General features: G+C 39.0%; 1 protein-coding gene across 6 annotated transcripts in view; it reads right to left on the bottom strand.

Moving 5' to 3' along the window:
* Positions 1 to 497: 497 nt before the first annotated feature.
* Positions 498 to 12,658, bottom strand: part of LOC109997795 (ninjurin-2) — a 29,465-nt gene continuing 17,304 nt past the window's right edge. Inside the window, exons 2-5 of one of the 6 annotated variants that reach the window (XM_020652442.3) lie at positions 4,333 to 4,469; positions 4,116 to 4,195; positions 3,576 to 3,739; positions 2,277 to 2,416 (exon numbers count right to left, since the gene is read on the bottom strand). In XM_020652442.3, coding sequence (XP_020508098.1) covers positions 3,585 to 3,739; positions 4,116 to 4,195; positions 4,333 to 4,469 — 372 coding nt within the window. In that variant the 3' untranslated portion in view covers positions 2,277 to 2,416; positions 3,576 to 3,584. The other 5 variants (XM_020652413.2, XM_065951548.1, XM_020652428.2 and 2 more) reach the window with 5 other exon arrangements.

The following is a 12,658-nucleotide window of genomic DNA, read 5'->3' on the forward strand; positions in this document are numbered from 1 at the left end:
TGCAGATAATATGTGTTGTTTGTAGAACAGGTAATACTCTCCTGAGAGCAAATTGATTTCCAACCCTTTTTGGTAGGTGCCAACTCATATACTATAAGAGGAGGCTTGAGGGCCTGGCAGGTTGTTGGAGGTTGGAGGTGCACAGTGTTGGAGAGTTTGAGGACAGAGTGTACAGAGCCGCAAGGGCCCAGAGTCGCTCAGTCTCTTCTTTTGTTTGTTACGTTTTGCTTCTTCTTTTTTTTTTTTTCTTGGATGTATCATTTTAGGGTGTGGAAAAAGACACAAAATAAAATCTTAATTAAAAGGGCAGAGAGTGCATATACAGAGCATGCACGGATACATAATCGATCAAAAATAATACAACTTACAAAACCTGTTAAGCCATAAAGGTTCCAATGGCTTACAACTGAAACAAATATAAAGTAACAAGCAGATCTTTGACCAAACTGTGACGGAGCAAACACATTTCTCCATGTTAATTAATAAAGCACAAAACATTTTAAATCAGAACTTTCTTTATTTGTGTTTATAACTGGATAATGCAGCTGTTAGTTAGATGAAGCTGGTGTTATATGAGGGATGCTTTGACTATCCTGACTTTTTATTAGACACAAGATGTCACCATTGAGTTACAAAATAGAAAATGAGGAGCTACAAGTCAGCATTACATTCTCCCATACATGTACTGTACATATACAAGGCCACTTTGTTAAAGCTCATGTGAGGAAATATTTAATTGTTAGACTTTGGCACCCCCCTGTGGTCAAATTAGGATTACCTATCATCTGTTGCTGATTTTGTCCTGTACATTTGTGAGGAGGTTTTTCTGAGAGAGAGAAAAAAATCTCATCCTTTGTTATTTACGATGTCTAACAAGCAAATCACAATAATTCTTTGTTGTGGAAATAATTTTGAAAGGGCCATTTCTGCCCTAAACCTAATCATCTGACACCTAGCCTGCAGCAGGAGTGATATGCATGTAAAATAAGAACTAAATAGAAATAATCTATCTTCTCTTTGACAGTCTTGCAGTCTTGCTTGCTTTTGTAGGTCATATAAAGGCCGTCGTTTTAATTTAAGTCTGTTTCATAACCAGCTACTAACTCCTCACAGGAGCTTTAAACTTTATGGAATAAACTGAAAAAAGTGAATTTTCCACATGATTTTTGAGGCTGGTTATTGGTTATTTAAAAGCTAATTATATGTATGCATGAGTGTAATGGTTAGTGTGTCTGTTTAGCAGTGTGTGTGTGTGTGTGTGTGTGTGTGTGTGTGTGTGTGTGTGTGTGTGTGTGTGTCTCTGTGTGTGTTTTAGTGAATCCGCATCATAACCCATCGCAGGTATCCGTTCTGCATGGCAAAGGTACTGATGAAGAAGTTGAGGGCTGAGGTGATGAAGACTATGATGGTTGTTACGTTGTTCAGGTAATCCAGACGTTTCTGCAGGGTGGGGTTATTCAAATCCCGCCGGCCTGAGAGACAAACATACAAACACACACACACACACACACAAACACACACAGAGTAGAGAAAGAGAGGGTTCAAACCACACTTGGCTCTGACTCTCACAGAGTTTATCTTAAGGATAAAGAACATTTGGATTCTCTTAAGATGAACAGGCAGACACATTCAAGGGCAGAGGCTGCTTCATACAGGGATATATACTTGCACACACACTTTTAGGTTTGTGATACGATTGACTTGTTACTTTGCAATAAATCAAACAGCAGAAAAGAAACACAATAGGCATGTCATAGATTCATCTTAAATTAATATATTTATTCTGCTTCCATGTACATTAGAAGGATGTCTCTTGTTCATTTGACTCTTTTTTGTCTGCTACTTGGACTAATTATCATGATTTATCAAGTTTTTACAATTTAAAATACAAAAGACACAATTGTAAAACAGATGGAAATACACATTATGGAATACACACATTTTTTTTTGGGCACATTATCAGACCAAATGAAGTTATGAATATTTACATGGAAATTCAGCCGGTTAAAATGAAAATACGTTAGTTAGATTACATGGTGAAACACTTTTCAAAGGCAGAATAAAAAAAAGATGTGAACAGGTTGTCTCATCTCTGTAAAAAATGTATGTCTGTGTGCACGCTCATTGTATGCTTAGTTAACTTCAAATTTACAAATTTAAGTGTTTGCATGGATGATGGATGATATTGTGCAATGGGTTTCTGAGTGTGTGTGTGTATCTGTGTGTGTGTCTGTGTGTGTGCGTGTGTGTCAGAAGTGCAGTCGAGCCAGCAGCCAGCGGAAGAAACCGGTCCTCTTGGATCCGAAGAAGCTGATGAAGAAGTTGATCACTGTGGTGGCGAAGATGAACCCTGTGGCCAGGTTGTTCAGGTAGTCAAGTCGTTTCTGATTGGACACCACGTTCAGGTCCCTGCGGGCTGCAATAACCACACACACATGCACACAAACACAGACAAACACACAATATCAAACATTTCAAACACACACACACACACACAAACTCTCATTTACAGTTGATGCATGCACACTCACGCAGACATGCACTCTCATTTTGCCCATTCAAACAGCCGTTCAGCCACTCGCCCTCCAGCCTCTGTGATATTCTGACCTTAATGTCACAAAATACGTTTAATTTGACTTCAATAAAATCCATATAAGAGATCGAATCCTCTCACTGAACACATTTATTGCTGCCCCTGAGCAACAAAGATCCAACATCTGTCGCAGTTAGACTCTGGGTTCAACATGCAACCTCTAGTAGACAATAATAATACTAACATCAAAATACTGATACTATTCTGATGTTGTGTCATTGTGAAACTGGTTTGGTTTTAAAGCTTACTTTGTTTTTTGCTTGTGGGGTTGAGGCAATATAGGCAAGAGGTGTGAGTGATAATCTGTGACACATGTCAATGACAGCACAATTATAAAAAAAAAAGAAAACGGTAAGGTTTGGCTCCCTCTGGTGGCTATAATAAGTATAACAGTTTAGCAACACATGCAGTTTTTCACTCATTTTCACAAACAAAATTCTTCAAAAAGCACCCTAAAACATGTGTGTTTTGCCCCGTAATTGTATTTGAATATACCTATATAATGCACAAATGTGTGTGCGAATATGGTGTTTCATAGAATAAATCGCTGCAGCAGCCATCGCAGGAAGCAGCTGCGTTGTGTGCCGAAGGCGGATTTGATGATGTTGACGATGAGCGTGAGGAAGATGAGGCCGGTGGTCAGATTGTTCAGGAAGTTTAACAAGCGCTGGTAAGAGGTGAGGAGGGTCAGCTCACATCTAGCTGCACATACACGCATACATACACATCACACAAACACAGGCAACATGAACACACACACACAAACAGAGACACAGCCACACACACACACACACGCACACACCTAGTTGGTCCCTTGCCATGGCTAAGTCCACTCATACTTAAGTTTTATAAAGACATTGGAGTGCAGTAATACTGTAGTTGATTAGTACTTTAAGTAGAATAAGAATTTACACTCCTGTGTTTATGTTTGTATGTGTGTGTTTGTGTCCTTCTTTGCCCCGAGTATTAGATCACCCCCTACATGACAAAGTCAGAAATGCATCCTGGCAAAAAGGCCCGTGCGCTCCATCCCAAAGACGGAGATGAAGATGTTGGTTACAAAGATGAGGAAGATGATGATGGTTGTGTAGTTGTTCAGGCTGTTCAGGCGCTTTTGGTTGGCTTCTTCGTTAAGGTCTCGCCGAGCTGCAACAATTACACACACACACACACACACACACACACACACACAAACACAAACACACACACACACCAAAGACACCAACAACAAAAAATAACGAACCACACAGAAGTTGCAGAAAACTCTTTACTTCCATTTGGCTCCTTTTTTTTTTTTTTTTTTTTACATTCAAATTTGTTTTATGATGTTTCATTTGCTTCAAAGTTTTCTATCTGCAAATTAAAAAATCCTTGAAAAGTGAACGCACTTCAACCTGCACTGCTTGTATTTCCACGGCTAATCAATGCATCAGTGTGTTAGTGTGTTAATATGATTGTTAAAAACATGGAGGGTGTGTTTGTAGGTATAGGTGGAGGTATTGCTGTGTTGTGATTGGCTCACCGATGACGATGATGAGGACTCCTGCTACTATCTGGAGCGCCAGAGAGAAGGAGATGAGCGTCAGGACGGCAGCGTAGTACCTGAGGAGGAGGAGGAAGAAAAAGATTCTGCAATAAGTAAGTGGGCAAATTTGGGACGGTAAACCCTGAAAGATAAAAAGAAAGGTTTTTAATCCCTCACACACACACATACACACTCAAACACACACACACTGTACCTGTATCCAGCACCCTGTTCGATGACTGTCTTCATGTGTGTGATGTTGGCCAGGAACAAAGCGATGTCCAACATACCCTCAGCTGCTGTCTTCTTGGTGGCATACAGGTTCATGTTCAGGTTCGAGGGTGAACCTCCCTGAAAGATAAAGATTTTAGATTTCAAGTGATGTTTCCTACACCAATATTTCACCCTTAACTTTAGTGCTACTGCCAAAAAAAAAACCATTTAATTAGAATACAGAATGTCACTTTAAACCTTTACTATCAACATTTTTTCATCCACAATGTTGAGAGTATAGTTTGTAACACTGTAACTTGGTAAATCTAACCAAACATTCAATAGATGATACAGTCAAGTCACCTTCATCAAATACAAAAAATCACAAAAGAAACAAAGCCAGTGCACCAAAACATCAGATTCAACCGCTTCACATACCAAAAATCCATCCTGTGTTGTTTTGTAAGTGTTCTGTCTAATGTCTTGCATTAAAAAAATGCATGAGTACAACGATATCCAAACAATAGCCTACAATGTACTCCCTGTCTCAGCTACCATATTTCATCAGTAGGCGGGTCCATGTTTTTAGGAGATATTGTGTCCATATACATCACACATTCAATTCCCATTAATTTAGCCATAAATGAAAAGCACGATTAAACCGTAGTGTGAACACGACGAAAACACTGTACATCCCACAACATGGATTTATTTTTCATTTAGTTTGTTCCCTACATGCATTAAAGCCTGTACTCTCTATAATGAGGTGCTAGTGACCTGGAGATAAGGGATAATATAAATTGATTGCAATCACTGCAGCTCTTGGTTTCTGTATTACACAGACGCTTGTATCCTGCTCTGCCTAGAAAGTGCTGTTTGTATAGCGGTCTCTTCATGTGAGAATGCCCAACAATTTAACTCTATGACAACCTGGAAAGACTGCACTCCTTGTTGTCACTACAGCTGCATAATAAACTCGATCCAACAGCAAAGAGAAAATAAAAACATGTTCCAACCAGTAATGTTCAGCTGGTCCTTTGACAAGTTTGACAGGACAAAAGGTAGACCGCAAAGGTCTGAAGTCAGATGAAAGTGACCAAAAGAGGGCAGCAAAGATCAGGACTAAATAATTCAGGATACTGCAAAAAAAAAAAAACAGTCAGTCTCATGATGAAATGTGTTCATAGTTTGATTTTTTTTTTCCTCAACCTAAATCCAGGCCAGAAATTTGATTAATGACAGACTCACTGTCCATATCAACAAGACACTGATTTTATCTGACACTAAAAGACATTAGTCTAACTTTTGTCGAAGCTAAGTGATTGAACATGACATGCAAGATTGTAATGAAGTGTTTCATCCCGCCTAGTTGTGTCTCAGGAGCCTTTGCACCGTTTTCCAGGAGAAACAGGAAAAGATAAGCGGTGCTCCTAATGTTTGCAGCTTGAAAATTTCGCAGCACAAGCAACATTTTTTTGCTTGTATTTCTTTCATCATCAGGGCTCTATATTTACAGCTGATTGTCCAGAGGTTGAAAATATTTGTTTGAAGGAGGATAAAGAGTTTGAACAATTTGTTGCCCATTACTTATTTGGGCGCTTGTGTGTTATGAAGGAATTATTTATTTCCTTGAGACAGTCATTTCATAAAATTGTATTTATTTTTGTTTGCAATTTTTGCAGCTGTGTGTGCGTGTGTGCGTGCGTGTGTGCGTGCGTGTGTGTGTGCGTGTGTGTGCAACCTTTAACATCATTACATAAAGCCTTAATCCATGACTCATAGCACCTGTCAGGATCTAACATTTTCTAGATCTAATTATTGTTCTGCTGTAGTGCACAAACTGCAGATTCACTTATTGCATGATTAAACACAGAGCTATAGATGTAAGTATCCTGCCCACAAATGGATCGTTTTACCGGAGGCTGTTAGTTTGAATCTAAGCAGTCGTTCTGTTTTGTTTTTTTGTCATGGGGCTGTATAGAAACAGAGAAATGTTTAAGGAAGACATAGATCACATATATGAAGTCATTCCAGCGCGCACTAAATACACAATGTGCTGCATGACCTCACTCTGCGGCAATGTGCTCTGCTGCTCCAAAATAAACAGAACGTCCACACTGTCCATGGTACTGTAAATTATGAACACTTTCTTTACTGCCTCTTATAGACAGTAATGCATTCAAGAGTCTGTACCTATAGCCTTGTTTTTGTATTTCAAAGTTTAATTTTGTGTTTAAAACCTATTTTACTAATCATTCTGAAATCATCATTTATCTTTATCTTTAGAAGGATTATGTGTTTTATAACTTACTCTTATATATTGATACCTCAAGTTATACATTTTTTATGGCGTGAAAGCTATAAGTGAGAGGTGGGTACAGTTTGCAGATTGTTAGGAATATACTGAGCTAGTATGAGTCTCTAGACTTATGAGGATTTTCAGTACTTTTGTCCAAATATGGTAAATTCTGGTTCCAACAAAACTGCGACGACTAAAATGCAAAAAACTCAAAACTTCAAAACAACGGTTCCTGAACCAATGGCTGACCAAGGCTGAATCCTTTTTTCTTACTGTATAGGGGTAGATAGCCTTGTCACATGAAACTTTTCAAAAGGTGCATTAGATTGAATATAAGTACTGCGTTTTTCGTCATTATCCAAAAATGTGAGGAGTGCAAAGGCTAAAGTATGTGCTTCCAATTAAGTGCATGCTGAATCATTCAGCACCCTTAATTCCACCCCACAACATCTGTCCAGTGTGAGAATGTTTGGACTGAGACCAACACCTTTATAGAATAAAGAAAAAAAATCAAAAGTAACCATTACACAACACGTCCTCTTTGCATAGTGATTGTTCTGGAGTGTGGACACGAGGGAATATGGGGGATCATCCTCTCTTCTTAATTTCCTTCAGGATGACTTTTGTCTTTGTTCAAATGGATTCTAGTACTTCAAGACTAGACACGACACTGCGATGAATGTTAACGAGTTTGGGGTTGAGGTTTTTGTGTTTTTGTTTCCTTCTCATTCTCTGACAATGCAAGCTATTGCAAACTTGCAACTAGCTCACCAACAGCGATAACAAATAGCACCGCAAAATTACAGTGCAGCATAGCCAGTGTGTTTACATCCACCCCTCTCTCTTCCTCTTGCGTCAGCGATTTGGCAGGTGCAAAAAAAAAAAAAAAAAAAACAGTCCTCAATGAATGTGTTCATATGAGGTCGTTGTCTTATCATAACTCTGCCATGATTTTTGGAACAAAATCTTGACATTTTTGGATGTAGGTTTTGGACTCTTGGAGCACCGCAAACCAAAAACCAAAACAGGCTGGTTCTCTGCGTAAGAGGAAAAGTATGTGTTTTTTTGTGATAGTTGAAGATAAAGCGCACCTCAAAGTTAATCCGAATGTTTAATTTGAATACGACATCTATCGGTGGGCAACATTTACCTGCCGTGATGCTGTGATCCCCATCACAACAATATACGTATCTTGTTTCAGGCTGTATTACGGTACACTTTGAGCCACATGGGGTTAATTTCCAAGAAAGTATGAAGCAATTCCTAGAAATTGAAGACTCAGAACACTATGAACACATGAACCACGGCTCTCTGTGTGTGTTTTCCGAGTGTGTGCGAGGGAGAACAGGGAGGTGAGGAAGTAATACAGAAAAAAAAGCTGCCTCAGATATATACAGACAGGGAGAGAGGGAGGGAGGGAGAGAAAACATACATATACACTGGCCTTTCTCCATCTTTTTCTCTACTGGGAGCTCATGTGGTCACACTTTATCAACATCGGCCTTGGGCAGGTGGCCAAAACACACACATATACACACATATACACACACTCATACACACACATCACAAGCAAAACATTGGAGCAGCCTGAATAACTTTTAAGAAGCCATGTGTGTTCACTTAGGGTAATGTCTCTTTCAATGTTCTGGCTAAGACGCTTAATATACACTTAGCTTGATTTATTCAAATATGTGCATGAATTAGTATTTGACCCTTTATTTCCCAGGACAGGTAGGATCATTATTTACAGCAGCAGACTCAAGAAATGGTAGCAGCAGGTCAGAAAGGTTACACACATTTAACCCTCGGAGGCTTTGATTTACAACCATTTAACTACGTTGCTAAGTTTCCGCTTTAGAAAAATGAGAAACAGTTTCTTGCTCATTTTCTCAGCTCGTCTGTCGTGACTTTCAATCATTCAGCAGCCGGTTTTGCTTTTAGGGGTTAAACACACATATGATGTCTCACTACTCTGGGCTTGCTGGATGTCGTCCAGTCTCATAAGTCTCCTGCAGATTTGGAGGTTTTTCCCTGAGGGCAGCAGTCCATAAAACTACCATAAAAATGTATTTTCGTTGCAAATTTCTGTAAGATTAAAAATATTCTATCTGCCAAGGACCATCATGTTTATTCCATATACATTTAAAGAGTTGTCAGGAGTAGCTGCCACTAAAGGCCTGCCAACAATGCATAGTTGTGTATGCTCCATGAGAAAGTAGGTCAGATAGTTGGAATCTGACCCAATTTTGAGGAACAGAGATTTATTATTTGGAAAATGTTCAATATTTTCTTAACACAGCTGGCTATGTCTAGAAACAATAAGACAAACCCACACTGAAATGTTTCAAATATACAAACGCCTCATTGAGGAGGACCAGTAACTTCTCTATTGTTTTCAACTTAAAGGTTTATGTCAGATTTGTAAATCATGCTGATGCACACACCACTAACCATGATACCATGAAATCAGATCAAACATTTATCCTGCCAATTTAAATTGTATGCACTGTACAAAGGCATTGACCTTAAAGCCTGGATGACATTGATTGATAGCAGGAATATTATTTATAATCTACTGTTTTAGAGCCCTTGCATGCTAATATTTGCTAATTAGCGATTTAGACATTGCTGTAGAAATACAATTTGTTTCAGCGATATTAATTTAAAATATGAACTATTGGACAAATGATAAGCATTTTGAGTTAACGATGGTGCTAAATGGTAAGTCTATGAAACAGTAGTTCAAATTGATCCTGAGAAGGACACACATAGTTTTGCCAAATTTTATGGCAATCAGCCCAATAGTTTGGATGATTTCTCACGATAAAGCTGTCCAAAGCTCCTGTGACAAATTTCAAATTGTGTCGATTTTGGCGACCCCTATAGATAGGCGGGACTATTAATTTCTTTGCTGATCTTATACTGTTAATGTAAGAGAAGTTTAAACATTAAAAAAAAAGGCTGTTTTCGCAGCGCGTCTGACTCCTACTCAGCAGCAGGGATGAATCATAAATGAGAAAAAAACGATCTTCTCTCTGATGCTCTTGTTTGCTTTTGTAGGTCATAGAGAGGCATCAGTATTAACGTCAGTCTTTTCAATGACATCCCCCCCACCCAAAAAATAAAAAAATAAAAAATGAATAAAATCTTCTCACAGGAGCATTAGGTCAGCAGGCCTCATGGCCATGAATATCTGTACAAAGTTTAATGTCAGTTTATCTTGTAGATCAAGTTTCCCAGGTCGAGTGAAAACTCCAATCTGCTCAAGGTGCTAGAGGAACAGGGTCCATCCTCTGAACACTCTGACTATCCGTATCAACTTTTATAGTATAATGTCCCATATAATATAATGGGACATTTCTGTATAACACAGAAATGTCAACTAATGTTGGACTTACAAGAAAAGTCACAGAGACACCAAAGTCCAAAGAGTACATCCCTCTGGGGCCATGAATGTCTGTCCAAAATCAGAATAATATACAGTAATAATACAACTCGCTAAACAGTATTGAGTAGGTAAAAATGCACTTCTATTAAAAGCACCTCCCCTTTGTTCAGTTTTTCTTTGTGGATGGTATTTATATATGTAAAACTCTTCCTAGAAAGTCAGAGTCCTTGTAAAACCCTGCATTCCTGAAATTCACTTATCCACAGCCCTGCATGGGCTGAGGTCCAGGGTACAAAATGTACACATACCCACAGGAGTCTCACACATATACACAAAGCACATTCATGTATACCTGTATAACTCACACACAGGAATATGCACATGTACAGGAATATGCACATGTGCAGGAATATACACATGTGCACGTGTCACCAATATTTATAAAATGCTTGCAAAAAGTGCATATTATTACTCTGTGAAGTTCAAATAATCATAACATACACTAAACCACATGGGAGGCCCCCCCCTCACATAAACAGGAAGTGCTCCACCCCTGGACTTTGATTGGTTGCCTGTCAGCCAATAGGAAGGGAAGCCTAACTAGGCGTGGAGCTCTGTTTTTCTTTTAATGTCTTATTTTAACCGTCCGTCTCTCTGTCTCTGCATCTCTCTGTCCGTCCCTCTCACTGCTTCACTGACTTTTTTTTTTTTTTTACTGAATTTTTCCACGGCTTCTGCTCTCGCCTGAAGGCATCATCTTTCTGTTTGGCTTTTGTGTAACTGCCATTTAGGGTGAGGGAGTGGGAAGAGAGCAGAAAAGCAGATGAGGAGAAACAGATAGGGACACAAAGAAGAAGAGTCAGCACAAGGGGAGGAAGAGGGGCAGCGACAAAGAGGGGTTCTGTTTTCTCTCGCTCACTGGCAGCAGAACTGTGTCTAAGTAATTACTTACTCTGAAGATTTTGACACTTAAGTTGCCTCAGTTTTAGACTTGAGATAAAACTTTATGTATAAAGTTTCAATTGCATGAATGTCCATCCATTGTTTGCACATGTTTTCAGAAGACTTCAGGAAAAATCATTTGGCACCGTTGATGCTGTTTATGAAGATTTGATCCCTTGAATGTATTAATTTCAAGCCGGAATTTTAAACTATTTATAAGTATTTAATTAGGTTTATTGTGAAAGCAGAGTCAAGCCTTTCCAAAAGAAAAACACCCACATCAACGAAGGATTTAGGTTTAAAAAAGGCATAAATCCACAAGAACTGAAGACAGCTGCATGGTGCATGCGTGCATTAGAGTATAGACGGTTTATAACAAGTGGGTGAAGCAGCCATGATGTCACAAATGGGTTAAATGTTTTTAAAACAAGTGGAGTCTCCCCCTGCTGGCCACTAGAAAGAAAACTGGTTTAAATCACTTTTAAATCAACTATATCCAATTACAGTCTATGCCTTTTTGATTTTAAAAAACCTTACATTGTGACATTGCTGATTTGTCTTATCTCATCAAATCTCCTATCCAGCACTGAAGACTAGAAAGACAAAGTTTGCTACAAGGCATGGAACATAGTGGAGCATTCAGTAGCTAAATCAGATCTAGATCTTTCTCTCGAGACGTACGGTAGTAGAAACCAAAACAGAGCAAAAATGAAGTCTTAGAATCAGACATACAGTAGGCCGAAATCCAAATCTCCTTCTGATCACTGAACCTCCACGGCCTTTAATGGTGTCAGGCATGCAGTATGTGAGGATGGGACATATGACCATGACATGACAAATTGTCTGGAAACAAGATGAGCCCTGATATCTTAGGGGGAAACAGTCCATTACAGTGTTTATGTATTTTAGATAAATGATCAACAGTCAGAACGGCATTACTGTTAATTCTTTGGGAATTTATTTTGTCCTCTCCAGAGAGTGTTCAATTTGGCGCCATCAAAAAATCTGCATCAGAGCCCTCATGCACTATACAATTAAACATGGGTACAGGATTAAACTCACACACTTCTGTGCCTCTTAATCAGTGAGTCCTTCATTGTGGACATTGGGACTCTGCATTACAGTCACGAGATGATTACACACAAAAGTCCAAATGTTGCTCTGTGGATGTAACCATGAAAAACTGTTTGGCTACAAGTTTGCCATAGACATTTCATTGTTCGTCTAATACGTTCATATGCGTCATCGGCACCTGAAAAGCTGTGTTTGAGTGTGTTTATGTGTTTATCTTCAAGTGTTATGTGTGTGCAGATGGCTGGTGGGGTAGGTATAGGCATGCACGTGAAAGGACTCATTATATTTAAAGACAAACAAACAGTTGACAACACATTCACACTGAACCGCACATAAACTGAGCTAGAGTTACAAACAGGTAGAGGGCGAACTACGACATGGAAAGAAACAGGGAGGAGGCTGTTATCAACACACACACACACACACACACACACACACACACACACACACACACAAGGCTCATGATGCATAATTAGAGAATGAACCTGTTCATTTACTTTCATTATAAAGGTGTTTAAATGGTTATTGGTCTATAGTGTGTATATAAGCAGCATCCAAAGGTTACATTATTGTGAGTCTCTCTAACAAACCTCGCCCCCTGCTGCGTCCTACATGAGTGAACCC

This window comes from Labrus bergylta, chromosome 23, assembly GCF_963930695.1.
Source record: "Labrus bergylta chromosome 23, fLabBer1.1, whole genome shotgun sequence".
NCBI lineage: Eukaryota > Metazoa > Chordata > Actinopteri > Labriformes > Labridae > Labrus > Labrus bergylta.